The 18,823-nt window shown below is 45.4% G+C and overlaps 1 protein-coding gene across 2 annotated transcripts in view; it reads right to left on the bottom strand.

Annotated features, from left to right (window-relative positions):
* The window catches only part of PCBD2 (pterin-4 alpha-carbinolamine dehydratase 2), a 50,542-nt gene extending 33,973 nt beyond the window's left edge, over positions 1–16,569 (bottom strand). The window contains exons 1-2 of one of the 2 annotated variants that reach the window (XM_060143642.1): positions 15,749–16,417; positions 12,779–12,910 (exon numbers count right to left, since the gene is read on the bottom strand). In XM_060143642.1, the coding sequence (XP_059999625.1) occupies positions 12,779–12,910; positions 15,749–15,832 (216 nt within the window). In that variant the 5' untranslated portion in view covers positions 15,833–16,417. Of the gene's footprint in view, positions 1–12,778; positions 12,911–15,748 lie in introns of both variants that reach the window. The other variant, XM_060143643.1, reaches the window with a different exon arrangement.
* Between the last annotated feature and the right edge of the window lie 2,254 nt (positions 16,570–18,823).

The following is an 18,823-nucleotide window of genomic DNA, read 5'->3' as shown; positions in this document are numbered from 1 at the left end:
CATCAGCTTATCAGTTCCTTGGAGAGGTCTTCCCTGACAGCTCTCCTCCAACTGAATTCAGTTTTCCCATTTTCTCTCTCTCAACTGTCTCTTCTGCTGGAGAGGCAGTATCCACACTGGCAAATGGAAGGGATTGCCTGGGTCAAATCCCAACTCCACTGCGGGGCCCTGGGTAAATCACTTAATCTAAACTCTGGTACCCTTACCTGTAAAATGAGGTAAATATTCTCTGAAAGACAGGGTTTTGTGAGGATTAAATGAATAAATACATGTAAAGTCCTTACAACATAGTGCCTGGCCCAAAGCTGGAGTGCTCACCAAGCATTAGCTATTAGGATGTTTCTTCATGGCACTTACCATAACTGGCAATTATACATGCGTTATTTTCTTTGTTTATGCTCTCCCTCCCCTACTATACTGTAAGTGTTAGCTCCAGTTCCAGTATGGCACTAATGTTTATTGCCCCCCTGTCCTTGGCTTCCCCACTTCTTCAGTGAAAGGGATGACTAGGTGACCTCTCGGGTACCTCACAGTTCTAATCTCTAACAGACTAAAGAGGGTCTTACAGAGAAGTAATGAGAGGTAAGGTTAGAGACTGTGGGCAGCTTTGAAAACCTCTGAGAAGATGATGTCTTGTAAGATGTAACAGAAAGGAACTGGGATTTTCTGAGCAGATACCAACTTGGTCACAATAAAACAGCATGCAGGCCAATGAAGGCAGAGAGGGCCTAGAGGTAAAAAGCCATGAGGAAGCTCCTTCCGGAGCGCTAGGGGGAGGAGAGGTGCACCCAGACCAAGCACAGTCACTGACCAGTTCCTGGTGACTGATCACCAAGATAATTCTTCAGTTTCATGTCTGGATGCTTGAGAGAATGGTGGTCCTGAGACAAACAAACAAGTTTCTTTTAGGAAACTTTCTTGTAGGAAAGACAGAAAGACAATAAGAGTTTGCTTTCAGATACCTTAAACCTGAGGCAACACTGAACGAGGGAGAGAGCAGCACAAGGACCCTCCATGCCAGTCTTCAGCCCAGCTCACTGAACCAACCTTAGGGCCCTCACTTGCCCCACACATTACAAATAAGATGTGCCCTCTTTCTCCCTGTCCCTGACCTGTGCCACCTGCCAACCCCTCCCCCGTAGCTCCTTCCTTCAAAAAAACCTATCAGACCTATCAAAACTCCCCCTTCTCCAGGCAGACTTCCTGGATTACACCTTTCAGCTTCTTAATATTTCAGATTTTAGTGCCCAGTTAGCATGACAATTTTAAAAATCAACTATCAGGACTTCCCTGGTGGTCCAGTGGGTAAGACTCCGTGCTCCCAATTCAGGGGGCCCGGGTTTGATCCCTGGTCAGGGAACTAGATCCCGCATGCATGCCGCAACTAAGAAGTCCGCATGCCACAAGTAAAGATCCCGCATGCCGCCACTAAGACCCGGCACAACCGAAATAAATAAATAAATAAATAAATATTTTTAAAAATCAACTATCAATATCTTAATGCAAGGTAGATGTTCCACCTCCCCAACAAAACTGGGAATTCTTCTGGGCAGGAACGGAATCAGTTGCTTCTTTTGCATCTTCCTCCTTCCACGCCTTGGGCCCAGAGCAGTGCCAGCCCCTCAGTGGTTGCCGGCTCAAGGACCTCGCTACGCTCTCTGATCCTGACAGAGCCAGGCCCTCTGGCTCTCAGTGGGGAGACCATGTGGCTCCCAGCCCAGCCCCAACTGGGTCTGCTCCAGGCACCTGGTGCGTGTCCATGGTCAGTGCTACAGTGGCAAGGACAGGGCATTTGAAGTCAGTTTGATGAATGATATGGTAGAAGGCCACAATCCTGCCTCACTGGCTGAGAGCACAGGAGCAAACTGATTCATTAGTGGCGTTTGCTGTTTTGATAGGACGGATTTTAATGATACAATTAAATGATGTCTGATTGCTCAACAGTGGTACCTGGGTTGCTCCCACACAAGCACAGCTCTGTTTGTCCTAGCTGGTGAACAGCCCCTTTCTCAGGGAAGTATTGTCAAACCCATCTAAGGCAGAAAAGTAATCCAACAAGCAGTCCTTGGAAAGCAAGATATCTCCCAGAAGAAATAAAAAAGTAAACACAAAACACCTTTCTATATCACAGTAGGATCTAAAAATGTTGCTGTGGGAACCAGAGATGAGTCTGGCGCCTACTAACTGTGACATGACCCTGTGTGACCACAGCAAGTCCATGATCACAGTCTGGTTCAGTGTCCTTCCGTAAAATTCAGAGGACTAATTTTAGTGAATTAGTTAGAATGGCCCATTCCAGCCTGGATCAGAAGGGCAATATGATGGTAAATTATCTGCAAAACAGGGAAGAGGATGCATTGCTTTGTTTTGTTTAAAAGGATGTAGAGAAAAGAGCAACAAACAGAGAGCTCAGAGCCAAGGTGAGCTCTGGTAGGCCACGTGCCTCCTGAGGTGAGAAAGCCACTGGTCACCACCTGGCCACAGGAACATGACTGCAGCGTTGTAGTTACTGCTCGGAAGAGCTGATAAAGAGTTGATAAAGCCTCTTCATCAGGCACCCAAGGTCCGTATTTCAAAACAGCTGAGTGCAAGTTTCTATGTCATGGCCCTAATGCACCAAAACTCTATTGACAAAACTCTTGCTGTGCAAACCTAAACACTATTGATAATGGCTGTACTGAAACAATGGAGTGGCATACCAAAGAAAAACAGAAACAGAGCAGAAAACACGACCAAAATACTTTTAAGTGATTACTTAAGGTCTCCTTTAAATTATTTTCCGTAATTATCGAGCCAGCAGTCCATTGTTATTAATTCATATTCAGCCTATTTAAGCGGTACCAGCAACACAGGCTGAAAACAAATGCCTCAGTAATTTCCTAACTTTTGAGTGTTATTTTCTTGTCAGTTAAATTTAAAGCAGCCCATTTGTGACCACATTATACCAAGTTAATCTCATCTAAAGTGCTTCACAAACCCTAACAGCTACGCTAAGGTTTTATACTAATGAAAGCAATTTACATAAATGAAATTTATGTCAATGCATTTCATGACAAATTTTTTATTTTATAATAATTATAGTACTTATATGATAACATCTGTTGATAGTCACAGTCTAAACCTGGCAAAGATTTAAACCCACAACATTTTCCATGCATCATGTACATTATCTGTGAAAAGCAATAAAAAAAAGTAATGAATGCATTAATCATACCAATATCATCTGCAAAGCATAAATCTGAAATACCTTTCACGTCAGCTCAAACTGCGTTTTATTTTTTACACACCTGATTTTACGCCATCTGTAAAAGGGCAAGACAAAGACTTTTGAGGAAATTATATTTCTTGGCTGTTTGACTTTTACAAAATACTCAGGCGAAGTTGTGTAAACAGAAGGTTTACTATACTACTAAGAAAAAACGATGCAGTTAAAAGTCCATTTTTATTAAAGGACGGTGTAATCACCACAACATTTTCACACTGCAGTGTGGTGTCATATCTGCATTTTTTACACCTGTTTTACATTTCCCTCCGTCTATCTATCACATGTGTTTTTACAAATACACATCAGCTCTAAACCTCTTCTATGACATAAACAGCAGAAGCAAGACTCCAAATAATAACATTTTAGGCTCTAATTTCCCTACCCTGGTGGACACCAAACCAACGTCCCAGCCACCACCTGACAACATCAGCGTGTCCTGCCAGGGACTCCCCGGGACTCCAGGAATAACTTCAAAGTGAAAACCAACATGAAAACACCACGCAGATATTCCTACCAGCTTCCCAAATTTTAGGTAAAGTTTACTAAAAGGTAGCATCTCTACTCTCTACTCCAATGACAACTGTGAACACTTTCTCAGGTTTCTAGTTGGCTAAAAAAGCCCATCAGGGGCTTCCCTGGTGGCGCAGTGGTTGAGAGTCCACCTGCCAATGCAGGGGACACGGGTTCGTGCCCCGGTCCGGGAAGATCCCACATGCCGCGGAGCGGCTAGGCCCATAAGCCATGGCCGCTGAGCCAGCACGTCCGGAGCCTGTGCTCCGCAATGAGAGAGGCCACGACAGTGAGAGGCCCACATAACGCAAAAAAAAAAAAAAAAAAAAAGCCCATCAGTGGGCACATGTTAAGAGCAAGCAACTGGTGTGATAATCAGACAGGTTTTCACTTTCCCTGGCTCCCAGACACACAGATAATAGCCTAAACTTTAAAAGCAAAATGACACTTTCTAACCTATATGATGCCGAAGCCTTAAGAACATCCTCACTGAGAGTGTTTCTTTACCCTCACCAGGCAGTGAATATCCACTTTCAAGAGTACTCAGATGTGACATTTATATTACTGAATTACTGACTCATAACTTAATGAACAATAAAAACTGAACTAATTCGTTCACAAGGAGAGTGCCTGAGACCTCCACCCATGTCCTGCCAGGATCGTTAAGATTTTCATTAACAGTTGTCTGTCTCCTGGTATCAACAAGCCTTTGACTTCACTAAGTGTTTCAGAATGTTAACCATAAGCCTATTATCAAATTCCTCAATAAAACATCTTTACAGAGTAAGTCAGCAACAGTAACTTTCAACTGCTCTACAGCAGGAGCCCCAGGACAGGAATAGAAACCATTTTACAAACCCCAAACTCACATATGGTGGGTGTTACTGCTGCTAGACACACAGAACCCCACTCCTCCACCATCGCCACCACCGCCGAGGCCATTCAGAAGCCCCCTCCCTACTCCAGTGCCAGAAATCTTTTAACAGCAGCAGTTACATTAACCAAAATGTGATGAACAAGACAAAGCACAAATAGAGCTTGGACCCTGCCCTGTGAGAGATACTCAACTTGGACAAGCTATTAGACTGAACCATGTAAAAGAGCCATTTTTGTAGGTCAAATCTGGCTGAATATCAGCCAGTTCGTAAGATTCCATCTAACAAAATCAAATACCCTGCAGGCAGGCCCACCTAATAAGGCACAGATAAGGTCCAGGAGCTCCTCCTGGAATGCAGAGAATTACAGTTCTTTTTCACAAAGCTCAGTCCCTCTCTCATGAATCAAACCTGCTCTCCATTACCAAGTGGAAAATCCTTATCTCCTCCAGCCAGAACTCTTCATTCACCCAAAAGGTACCAAACTAGGTCAGCTGACGCACCCCCACTCTTACCTATTCCTGATACTAAGTTTGTTTCTGCACTGAACAGGGGTGGTCCAGTATCCAAGAAGGAGAGACTGGGGACAGCCTTCCCAGGGGGCTGTGATGCCGCCTGGCCCACCTGGGCTCCTGCCCTGGAGGGCTCCACCTGCTGGCATCTGGAGTAGCTGTTGCCCGGGTTCAAAGCCTCATCTTCTAAACCTGCTTCCAAAGCATAAAATTTCCTCTGATTTTTTTTTTTTTTTTTTTTGGCTGCGTTGGGTCTTCGTTGCCACATGGGCTTCCTCTAGTTGCGGCGAGTGGGGGCTACTCTATTGCAGTGAGCGGACTTCTCATTGCAGTGGCTTCTCTTGTTGCAGAGCACGGGCTCTAGGAGCATGGGCTTCAGTAGTTGTGGCTTGCAGGCTCAGTAGTTGTGGCTCACGGGCTTCAGCAGTTGTGGCTCGCGGGCTCTAGAGCGCAGGCTCAGTAGTTGTGGTGCACGGGCTTAGTTGCTCTGCAGCAATGTGGGATCTTCCTGGACCAGGGCTCGAACCCGTGTCCCCTGCATTGGCAGGCGTATTCTTAACCATTGTGCCACCATGGAAACCCATTTCCTCTGATTTTGTAAGCTTCCCACTTGTCCCTACATGACAATGCCTAACAAAATGTATCTTTATGGAAGGCTCACACCCACGTTTCTAACTGACATTTTGTTCTTTCAACACTATCACCCTGCAGTTGCCAAACACCTAAGAATACGTTTACATGTCACTCAGAGACCTCTCCCTCCTTATGTCTACATGAACAGAAAAAAAAGCAAAACTCCTTTACAAATGCCAACCCCACCCTAAGTCCAAGTACTCCAAGTGTTGAAATTTCCTGCCTCAGCCCTGGCACCGCCATGCTCGGAACACCCATAGAGTCTCACCATTACCTTTGCACCACCACCGAGGAAAGACAGTGGGCTAACAGCAACCAAAACCCACGGCCACTTCATCCACCTACGCCATTAGGATCCCTCGGTAATTTTTACATTTATATTCGCTAAGTATTTGCGCCGATCTGAGCTATCAAATGCATGTGGACTCTTTGGAACTAACCATATCTTGGAATAAAACCTCTAAGAGGAAAAAAGTCCAAATATATTTTACTAGCTACTTCTTATGGTAAAACCTAGAATAACCCAAAGCTTTGAGAAGTAGCTTTTCCATCCAGGGTCAATGAAAAGGTTTCTAAAATGTATGGTTCAATTTCTATAGTAATAAAAGAAATGGATTCTAAAGCAAACTTATAATACCATTTCACACATGCTACATAAGCAAACCACTTAAAAACTGTAACACCCGGGACTTCCCTGGTGGCCCAGTGGTTGAGATTCCACGCTTCCACTGCAGGGGGCACGGGTTCCATCCCTGGTCGGGAACTAATATCCCACACGCTGCAAGGCACGGCCAAAAAAGTAACACCCAACAAGTGTAATCTTACTCCTGAAGATTTATTGTAAGTAAAAAGACAAGACTGTGTAAAGAACTGGAAAATGAGGGCTTCCCTGGTGGCGCAGTGGTTGAGAGTCCGCCTGCCAATGCAGGGGACACAGGTTCATGCCCCGGTCCAGGAAGATCCCACATGCCGTGGAGCGGCTGGGCCCGTGAGCCATGGCCGCTGAGCCTGCGCGTCCGGAGCCTGTGCTCCGCAACGGTAGAGGCCACAACAGTGAGAGGCCCCCGTACTGAAAAAAAAAAAAAAAAAAGAACTGGAAAATGTTCATACCCTATTGAGCAAAAAAACAGAACATTTTTTACCTATATATTCAGCAAAGACTAAAAAAAAATACATGCTAATACCCAGTGTGAAGTCTCTTAGGGGAGATGGGGGTCATCAGCTCTGACCATGGCTCCCTCCAGTGTGTAAAGCTGAGGCCAGGAGAGGTGCTGTCACATGCAGCACAGTGGGCCTCCCCTAACTCCTGCTAAGGGCAGGGCTGCAGTGAGGGAGACATGGTCTTAGCAAGGCATACACACGCATGTGGAAATGCCTGCTCACAATAAAAAGTTACAGGTCCACAGGCTAGAGTGGACATCCTCTCATACCCATCTGGCATACACGGGGGACTGTACCTAGAAGATAAATTTCTAGATTCGTACGATGGGTATTGGTGGACAATGGGTATTTTAAAAGTTGATACACATCACCCAATTGCTCTCCAAAAAGGTTATATTACTTGACACTCCGACCTCTTCACTTTCCATCTCCCACATCACAACTGCACTTCCCTCCTCACCAGCTTAGACTCCAAAGTCCAATGTTTTGACCCTCCCTTGCACACATCCTTAGTTTCCTTGCCCCCTGTTCCTCCACTGCATTCATCTGCCAAAAGTTCAGCCCTTGTTAACAGCTCATACAACTCAAAAACAAAAAAAACAAACAACCCATTCAAAACCTGGGCTGAAGACCTAAATAGACCTTTCTCCAAAGAAGACATACAGATGGCCAACAGGCACATGAAAAGATGCTCAACATCACTAATTATTAGAGAAATGCAAATCAAAACTACAATGAGGTATCACCTCACACCAGTTAAGAATGGCCACCATGAAACCTACAAATAACAAATGCTGGAGAGGGTGTGGAGAAAACGAAACCTTCCTACACTGTTAGTGGGAATGGAAATTGGTGCAGCCACTATGGAAAACAGTTTGGAGGTTCCTCAAAAAAACTAAAAATAGAGTTGCCATATGATCCAGCAATCCCACTCCTGAGTGTATATCAAGACAAAACTATAATTCAAAAAGATACATGCATCCCCCGATGTTCACTGCAGCACTATTTACAATAGTCAAGACATGGAAACAACGTAAATGTCCACTGACAGAGGAATAGACAAAGAAGATGTGGTACATATATACAATGGAATATTACTCAGCCATAAGGAAGAGTGAAATAATGCCATTTGCAACAACATGGATGGACCTAGAGATTATCATACTAAGTGAAGTAAGTCAGAAAGAGAAAGACAAATATCATATGCTATCACTTATATGTGGAATCTAAAATACAACATAAATGAACCTATCCACGAAACAGAAAAAGACTCACAGACATAGAGGACAGACTTGTGGTTGCCAAGGAAGAAGGGGGTGGGGGAGGGATAGACTGGGAGTTTGTATTTAGTAGACGCAAACTATTACATGGAGAGTGGATAAACAACAAGGTCCTACTGTACAGCACAGGGATATCCTGTGATAAACCATAATAGAAAAGAATATGAAAAAGAATATGTGTGTGTGTGTGTGCACATGCACGCGTGTATATAGCTGAACCACCATACAGCAGAAATTAACACAACATTGTAAATCAACTATACTTCAATAAAATAAATTAAAAACAAAAAAAGGTCAGCCCTTGTTAAGCCCAACCCTGCACGTACTCCAAGCCTGTGCCCAAGCAGCTGAACATGGCTGGACAAAACACACAAGATCTTCACCTTAAATGTTTGCCCATAAATCTCCAGTGACACTGAGAACTGCCCAGCAACTGCCCACATTTCACAGTTCCTTCACTGTCTTAGTCTCTAAGAGGACTATTTCATGCCTTTTCCTATTTTTCCAGATCTCCAACACTCCTCCCTCCCACTCCGACTCATTCTCAACTGATGACCTCACTAAAAAAACAGAAGCAATCAGAAGAGAAAACTACCTCTTCTTCCCAAGGCGAACGTGGCAACCTACCTGCATCTGTACACACACACTCAGCCTTCCTTCCTATCACCATGGAGGTACCACGCCTGCAACTCCACCTGCCCTCTTTTGCCGATCCAGGACAATTATCCCCTCTGACGGCTCTCAAACTGTTATCCCAAGCCTGAACTCTGACCTCATATCACCAACTGCTGATCCAATATTGCCACTGGGGTGACTAGTAAGTATCTCAAACCTGACATGTCCAAAATGGAATTCTTAATTCCCTACCCTGCTCTCCACTCCACTTTCCCCAGCCAAGTAAATGGTACCGGTGGCACCACCAAAACCTTGGGATCAACCTTGACCCTCTCCTTCCCCCACATCCAATCTAACAGCAAGTCTGGACTGTTCTATCTTAAAAATAAATGAGAAATCCTGCATTTCTCTCCACATACCACTGCTTCCCCCATAGTCTCTCACCATCTCTTGCCTAGCCTATCACATGGCAACACATACATTCTGCCTGCTGCCACTCTTGCCCTTCTACCATCTGTTCACAGCAGAACAGCCAGGGTGATCTTTTTAGAACATAAACTGCATCATGGCACTTCTCTGCCTCAAACCCTCCAAGGGCTCTCCTTCACAGAATAAAATCCAAACTCCCTGCACGGCAACAAGGCTCCAGTGCTCTGGCCCCTCCCTCCCTTCAGCCTCTTCTCCTTTCTGTCCGCTCCAGAAACGGGCCCCCTGGCTCTTCCTCAATCACACCAAGATCACTCCTGCTCCAGGAATTTGGTACTTGCTGTCTCTCCACCAGAAATGCTCTTCCTTCGGTCTTCACATGCTCAGCTCCCTCACATTACTCAGGCCTCAGATGTCCCCTCCCCAGAAAGGCCTTTCCAGCCCCCTCCACCTTAAATAGTGTGCTCACCCCTCCGTCACTCCCCATCCCAATATCCTACTTTACTCTCCCTCATGACTTCATCACTACATGAAACTATATTATTTGTTCATTTGTTTATTGTCTCTCTTCTCTGCTAGAAAGGGAGCTACATGAGCTTAGAATAGTGCCTGGCACAGAGAAGGGGCTTAATAAATATCTGGTAATGAATATTGCTTTTACAATAAAAATTAAACTACTTTAAAAAAATTTAACTGCGTGCACAATTGCCACATTATGAATAAACTATACATATGGAGAAAGACTAGAAGAGAATAGGTAAAAAGATGGAAGTAGTTGCAATGGGAAAATTTTTATTTTTATTTCCCATCGTATTTTAATGTTTTATATCATTGCTTTATAATTTTAAAAAATACCTTTTCTGTATTGAAAAATAAATGAAAGGTAAGTGAGGATCCATCAATGCCAGAGGGTCATCACTCTAAACATTAGTTGCAAAAAAGGGAAAAGCAGCCTTGACACCTGGGAGCTGGCCTGGACTGCCACCTAGGCCTCCAAGTTGCTAGGAGCCAAACCCAAACCTAGGCCTTGGTGCTGAACAGCAACAGCAACATCAGACAAGGCCACTCTGTGACCATGAAGGATTAGGACAAAAATATAACCACTCTTGTAATGATTATTGTAATCATGACAATAATGTAATGCGGAGTATCACAGATATCACTCTGCAATGATATCTCAACACAAACAAAATGTGAACATTATCCAAATCACAAAACACCAAGCACCCGCCTCTCCTGGCTAATGAGTGACTGCTGCTTCTTTACCAGTTTCAGCTTTGGCCCCACTTTAGTCCATTCTCCCTCTAGGTAAGATTTATTAAAATAGTGAATCATAGAAGAGCCCATTTGCAGACAGCATCCAACCCAGAGCAAAGCTCTGATCCTTAAAGACTCCAAAATCACCAACACCAGCCCAAATCCGGTAGTAAGTCTTTCCAACACCGTCTTCCTGAGATGCCCCACGGTTCCCTATGGCGTGCACTCTTCCTCACCACAACAAGCAATAAGCCTAATTTGTTCAGCTATTGGTATGTTCCTGGTGGTCTTTGGCTGGTGGGCACTGACACTTGTCATGACATCAGTTGCCACTACAGGCCATTGCATGCAGAAGTCATAGGAGCCTGGCTAGAAAACCAACCACAGGATATAATATCAGTGCTGGTTCTCTGAATACGTTCCCTGACATCAGCTGATTTTCTTGTCGTCTGCCTCTTTTTCCTAAAAGGTGAGTGAAGGGGGTGGGGGGGGAAAGCCAAGAAAATTAAGTGTCCTGGTGAATAACGTTACAATTAATCAAGGACACCCTGCACAGCTTCCCTTCCCCCCACCATTTCCAAAAGTACCCTGAGCACAAGGTTAGAGTGGGGCTGGATGACTGACTCATGGGCAGAGTCTGAGGCAACACTACTCACGTACTTTAAGCCACATGTTCAAGCCCAATAAATTAGCCCAGGCTTAAAGAAGTCAGGCTGTACACATGTAAGACTTTTAATAAGCTTGGAAAATGCTACCTAGAGCTTATGCACAAGCTTACTGTACCAATGGGATTCCCTGCCACCAGCCACAGAGTGCTAAGCCCCTGACAAGAGCCATCAAGCATGTGGGGCAGCAGGGACAAGGAGTCGGCTTGGTCCAGGTTTCCTCAGGAGCTGGAGACACAGCAGAAGGCTGGTAGCCAGATGGATGGAGACCAGAATAGGGCATGCGGCACAGTGGAGCCAACGGCATTTACTAGGAAAACATGTCAAGGTTTCTTTGGTGGAAATCTGGTCCTCAGACACCCTTCCAGAAACAAGCAAACACTGTAATCAATGTCTGCATTTATCAAATGCTTGTTTGTACCCAGAACTGTGTTATGTACAATAGACAGTTATTTAAGCCAACAGGATCTCTGCCTTCTGGATACTGACACCTAATATAAATAAAAACAATAAATCTGTCCAGAGGATAACTAACTGAACAAACATGGAATAGTCTAAAGCACTGACCTTATATAAATGCAATGGAGTAAGAACTGATGGGAGATGACTCTCTAAACAGGGTGGGGCCCTAATGGAACAGTTCCCCTGTTAAGGCTGAATCTCGAAGGCAGGGATCAGCTTTTAAGAATAGCTTCAGGACTTCCCTGGTGGCGCAGTGGTTAAGAATCCGCCTGCCAATGCAGGGGACATCATAGGTTCGAGCCCTGGTCCGGAAAGATCCCACAGGCCGTGGAGTAACTAAGCCCGTGCACCACAACTACTGAGTCTGAGCTCTAGAGCCTGTGAGCCACAACTACTGAAGCCCATGCGCCTAGAGCCCATGCTCCGCAACAAAAGAAGCCATGCAATGAGAAGCCCGCGCACCACAACGAAGAGTAGCCCCCGCTCACCACAACTAGAGAAAGCCCGTGCGCAGCAACGGAGACCCAACACAGCCATAAATAAATAAATAAATAAATAAATAAATTTATTAAAAAGAAAAAAGAAAGAAAGAAAAGCTTCAAGGGCTGGCTATTGGGCTTGCAGAAAATGAGCCAATCTGAGAAGAGGGTGCAGCTTGGGAGATGATTTAGAGACAGAAATGCAACTATAAGGAGAAAGAAAACTTGACAACCATCCAAGAAAAGTAGGGGAAATCAGTCAAGCAGGTGTATGTTTCTCAACCGCTTTTACTCATGTCCCCTTCTGATCAGTATAAAAAACTCACACTCTCTGTTAATGTTATTCAAGATTTGAAAGGAAATTAAATCTCCTAACCAACACCAAATCAGGGCAATAGTGGTTTCAGAATCTGATTTTCCAAATCACACAAATCACCCTCTTCCCCTAGAGCTGGGACTCACTCAGTTGGGTGGTAGCAGCTGTCAACAAGGAAGGAGTAACTATCACTGAATTCTTAAGGAAGAAAGGATTTGGATCTTGGACCCACAGGGCACCGGACAACCAGTAGTATTAAAAGAGTTACAGCCTAAGGTGACAAAAATAGACCATGGCACAAGCAGGAATATGTAATAATTACCTGATTAAAATTTTTGAAAGAGAACTCTTTGTAGATGGCATCTCTCTCACTTAATTCCGACCATCCTGCTGCTTTAAGGTCAAGTATAACTTGGTTCCTCTCCTCTGCTGTCAACCAGTGAGCATCTGCTGACTATGAAAAGAACACATTTAATACCTGAAATGTAGAGGTTTGGTTAAATTCAAATAAATTTACTGCTCTTTACCTTATGTAGAGAGGTGGAAAAAAGTCTTAAGGGCAACAACTTCTAACCATCTTTGATTACTTTGTTCTCAAAATACACAATTCTCAAAAAACAGACAAAAACAAGGCTAGCTCTGTACAGAATCAGCTGTCTCCATTGTATGTGGGTTTATCACCCCTTACATATGCCTCAAACTTTACAATTCAGCTTCTCTGGTTTATTACAGACACAGCTGAGATCAACCATTTGTCCATCTTACCAAAGATCATCACCAAAGGCCAGCACTCCAGGACTTGGGAAACTGCGGCAAACACACCCACCCAAGGAAACCCTGCAAGTCCATCGTCAGAACCAGGACTGGAACCCAGGGCTCTAAACTCCTGGTCTACTGCTCTTTGGATGGTCCCACAGCACCTTAGTAGCCTTCAGTCCTTACTCACATGAGTCTCAACTATCTGGGTTCACCATCCCCTTTCACTTGTAATGAAAACCAATCCTCAAAGAGGAAAAATCAAATGCACATTTACAGGGGATTTTGTATAATAACTTCTGGGTGTCCACAGACCCTCTGGACTACAGGTAAAAAGCCCCTGCTTTAGTGGAACGAGTTTTCTCAGAAACACCGGTAAGACAAACTCCCTCAACTGTCTGGCCAGAGCGCTGCCCAGTCAGAAGCACTTGTGCGCAACTGTCCATCTTGTTCCTACTCATCCTGGTGATGACGTTCCCAAATCCGGAATTCTATTGGTTAACAGGTCCACACTTTCCATGCTATTAGTTTTTTAACTGAAAGAACTCTAAGCAGCATGTCAGACAGAAGATAAGGACACTCTAGGAGAAGTCAGAAGAGCTATGCTCTCGCTCTGGCATAAGTGCCCACCAGTACCTCCTGTCTTCCCTACATGCAGGGTTACTATCATCTCAGATGAGGGAGGGACTGGCACCCAGAAAGACTGAACTAATGTGAGGGCTCCTTATCAAAGGGCAACCGGGGGCTAAGCTGTATCCTCTGCCATGAAACTTCAACTCATTCCCACTTCAGAAATCCTACAACCCTTTATCATTGACATCAATGTAATTAAGAAGACAAAGTAAGTAACCTTAAAGACAACTTATTCTACGAGGAGGACAAAAGGATGCTAATGAGTCAATTTTCTAGTTTCTCTTCCTTGCTAGGCCAGCTACCCTTCCCTACAACTAACAAAAGAGAAAGTGAGAATACCTCTTAATTAAATAAAAACATTTAAAGGCTTGTTATCGAAAACCATTTACTATTAAGAACCAATGTATCGATTAGCTTTACAATGACAGCTCTGAAAAATTTCACATAAAGACCTGCTACAGGAAGCAAGCTAAAATTTTTATTAAATAAATATTTTAACTCAACTCAAACTATTTTGGAATCACTGAGTAGCTGCAAAGAAAACTATTAACCATGTTGTGGGCAATGCAGCAGTCACCCGGAGTCTGTGGAGCACACTCTGAGCTGTTTTCCTCCACCCTCTCCACCATCCACATCCCCAGTGAGGTCAATGTGTGCTTACCACAGATGTCTGCCTAGGAATAGGGACCGTGTTCAGGACTGTGAAATGAAGTCACTTCACCTACATAACACAAATGGTCCCCTTGGGGACATACCCTCTGCAGAACCCTTTGTGGTGGACTTTCTTTTTTTTTCCTGTGGGAGGTGTGGGGAGCGACAGGGGAAAGCACAGGATTTGGAGAGCAACCTTGATTCGAAGCCTAGCTTTGTTACTTTCAGCTGTGGGTGCTGAATAAATCACTTAGCCTCTCACTGAGTAGCAGCGTTCTACAGTGGGGATGTTACAGTATCCACCTGCCCAGATTTTTTTAAAGGTTTAAAGAGATCTTAAGTGTGAAGGCACCCAGCAGAGAGTCTGGCATGTGGCAGCCACTCCAATCGCGGCTGTTTATTCATCCCTCCCCAAACCCCACAATTTTACTTGATCACCAGCACCCTAGACACAGGTATGCCTTGGGACACGCCTAGGTGACAGTAAGCACTCATCTTGCGTTCTCACCTTAATGGCCACAAAACAGAGTGCTCATCTTCTCCGTCATCGAGTTATTTTACATTTCTTCTATTAAAGAATTTCAAACTGCCAAATGGGCTCTGGCAAGCAATCTAAGAAAATGAAATGGTGAGTTTAATGCAGTATTTTCCCACTAGGTGGTGCTGCAAGTTAAAACTTTCCCTCAAGTTAACTTACCCCCCAATATGTTAACTTCTAAAGCGGGGAAACGGACGGGACGCCCCTCGGAAGAGGAAAGAATCAATGTGCAACCAAAAAAATAATTTATTGGTAATTCCTCAAAAAAATTAACACCAAGGCAAATGAGTTAATTCAACATTCAGTGCCCCGTTCAGAGCCGAGACGGAGACGGTGCCTGCTCTCACCGAGCGCACAATCTAGAGGACCCAACGCCACCTTAATCACATAAAGAGTCCCTAACCGTGAAATATTTTCACAACTACTTTTCGTATTCACTTTTTTTTTTTTTAACGAAAGTCGTCCTGGTTTGTTTTCCGGTTGGCAATTTCGTAGGCTACGACGGAATTCTAGGCCAAGGGAAAACTGTCAGATGCTGCGGCCACCCTTGTCTCAGACCAGCGCGTCGGGCAGGTGCCAGGTGCCCAAACGTGCCTACCCAAAGTCCCAGCCCGAAGGCCCGGCCCACTTCGGGTCCTGCGCCGGTCCCTCCGCCCCTCGGCCGGCACGGCGGGGCCTCACCCTCCTCCCGCACCGCGAGCCCTCGGCACTCACCATGGCCGCGAGGCTCTGGCTCCTGCCCCGCAGCGCCGCGAACCAACGCCGCGTCGCCCCTCGCGCCCCCAGCGCCGCAGCCATAATCTCTGGCCGAGGGCTGCCCGGCGCGCTGCCTGACCGCCCCTGCCCGAAGTCAGGGGCCGAGCCGGCAGCTCCCAGCCACGGCCCAGGACTTCCCGCACAACCCGGCCCCGCGCCGCGCAGGCCCAGACGCGGACCTGCCCCGGAAGGCCCCCAGATGCTACAATGGCCGGCGACGCTGCTGGCACCTAGGCGGACGCGCGGCAGGCCCCCGGCAGGCCTCCGCAGGCCCAGTTGCTGTCAACCCCGGCTCTGCGGCCCGTCCTCGTCATCCCTGCCCAGTGCCGGGTTTCCCGCCTGTGCGAGAGCGGTAGGCGTGCTGGCGAGGCGATGAGGATGGACCTCCGCCTAGCTCTTCGGTGTCCGGGCCTCGGGTTGTCGCCGACCGTCTGACCGCACTGGGCTCTTCTGGGCGGTGGGGCGAACAGTCTGCGCAGGCGGGAGGACGTCGCGGGCAAGGGCAGAAACAGATGAGCTGCAGAGGGGCGGGGGGTGATTGGGGACCACTCCCCTCTGCTCGCGGTTGAGTGAACCATAGTGATCCGCATAAGGGCCTTATAAGGCAGGGGGCCGCCGGTTGGAAAGTGAGCTCTGCTCTGTTATTACTTAGCTGCCAATGCTCTGGGCAAACTGGCTCATCTGTCTTTGCCTAGATAAAATAATTTGGAAAACCTAGCTCATAGTGCTCTCTAGAAGGTAGCACACGCACGGTACACAGGCACCTCGGAGATACATGTGGACAGATTTAGATAAATTTTTTTATATATTTAGTTTTCGATAAAAGGAGTAGTCTTTTTTATATTTGTATTAGTATTTTATTCTCTTATCATCATTCCTTTTTTTGCCTTTTTTTCTTTTTGAGGTGTAATTCACATACCATAAAATTCACCCTTTAAAGTGTACAATTCAGTGGTTTTTAGTATATGCACTTGTATCTTTTTTTACTAAATAGTTTAAGCAAATTAATAATATAAGCAGTTTTGCAGAGGACATAGCAATACACTCGAATATTTTTTTAAAACGAGTCAATTTTAAGTTCAACTTAGCAGTTGCTAGCATTTGGCTTTATTTCTCATGTGGACTTGGAAAATATAAAGCCTTTTTACCCAAAATAGTCTAAAATTCAGACTCATGGCCCAGCCCATCTTCTTCCCTTTTGCCCACTTGATGAAAACTCAGCAGAGCAATCTTGCTGTAGACCTTCATCAGATGTCAGTGATCTCAAGGCATTTATCTAAGACATTCTAGTTTCCTTTGCCTGATGCCTTAGGTGGACAGAGGCAGGGGTTGGAATTAAAAATTGTATTTCCAATATTTACTTTGGGTTTTTAGGATCATGAAAAATGCTATAGAAACTTGCTCATTAAAGTGAGAACTGAGAAATGAACTGGTAGTTGTGAGGTAACAAGTTGGAGACCCCTCATCATTTTCAGTAGTTTGCTTTCATCATTTTCCTTCCCTAACACACTGTACGAGACTGTGGCATGTCAGCTCTAGTCATGAAAGCAGCAGCAGAATGCTAGTGCTAGTTAGGGCCCAGGGGAAGTGATGTCCACCAGTAGGGGCTGTGAATGCCCGGCCCTCACATGTAGGTCTCTTAGCAGGATTTAAGTCCCTCAGCAAAGATTTACTGGGCACATCGTCTGTAATGAACACTGTTGAGAAAAGCAGTCTCCTGCTCACAATCTTTCACATAAGAATAGGCCTTGGACCTGGGACACTTCCTTACCAAAAAAGAGCCCACACACACTGTGCCAGGCTTATCAGCCTGTGAAGGTATCCTTCCCTGTTTCAGACTGAATGTGTGCTCCTTTGTTCTGCTTAAGCATGGATGTCAATGACCTTGGGGCACACAATGCTATGGCACTAGAGGGGTGCTCTTTAGCCATAGGCTGGGGGTGAGGGACACCCATGAGCCACTCTGCACACTACTGTGACTGATCTTGCTGTCTCTAAGTGAATAAAAACACTTCCATCCAGTGCTTGACCATATTGTTTTCATTGGCAACTCTGATACCAAGAAGTCATGGACAGAAGTGTTTGGACTTATATCCCTGGTGGCTGGCATTGTGATGATCCTTGCTATCCTCCATGTAGTTGCAGTCCCCTTCTGGCATTGGTTCCTGGTACGTGGTGTTCTCGACAGACATGTTTGGCTTGGGGTGGTTTAGCTGGTCTTGGACCACTTCCTTCCCCCCATCTGCTTCCCTGTCCCTCAACACCAGTGCTTCCGGCTGACCCTCCACACTTGCACCTCCCCTCCAGGGAGCAGCCCTGCTCCACATTTCCCTCCAGGGGAAGCTCTGTAGCTTATCTGAGCTAAGTGTCAGAAGCAAAGCCATGGATCTGTTGGTCATCCTGGGAGCCTTTCCTCACCCTCCAGACTAGAATAGGACCCCGTTACATATCAAACAATATGAAAATTCCTGTGTCCTTGATAGGATAACGCCCACTCTTGGAATCTGCCCCCAAGGAAATAAGACTATATACACAACCATAAATCCAGCAAAAGAGCACAGGTTAGATAAGTAATGCTGAATCTATTCAAAGGCCTATTATGTAGCCACGGTTAGGAAAACTATTACCAACAGTGAAATATTTATTATTTGTTAAGCAAAAGAAGGAAAACGCTACATCATGACTACAAGTATGGGAAACACACATAAGAGAAAGACCGGAGTGATAGGCATACGATGGTTGCCTGAGCCATGGCAGAGAGGCAGGACTGGGTACCAACCCACATAGAGGCTCGAGTCAGAATGCTTAGGTTTGAAGCTGGGTTCCACCACTGGAAGCTGTATAACCAAGAGCAAGTTATTTAGGGCCTCATTTACTCATTTTAGAGTGGTGTCAATCTCAGAGGGCTATTGTACAGATAAATGAAACGGTGTGTGTCAAGCACCTCAAACAGTAGCTGGCACACGCAGTAATATTCAAATGTTGGTTATTATTATAAGAGATGGAATAACTAGAGGTTTCTTTTCTTATACG

This window comes from Lagenorhynchus albirostris, chromosome 3, assembly GCF_949774975.1.
Source record: "Lagenorhynchus albirostris chromosome 3, mLagAlb1.1, whole genome shotgun sequence".
Classification (NCBI taxonomy): Eukaryota; Metazoa; Chordata; class Mammalia; order Artiodactyla; family Delphinidae; genus Lagenorhynchus; species Lagenorhynchus albirostris.
The sequence above is the reverse complement of the archived record's forward strand: the minus strand, read 5'-3'. Positions and strand labels throughout refer to the sequence as shown.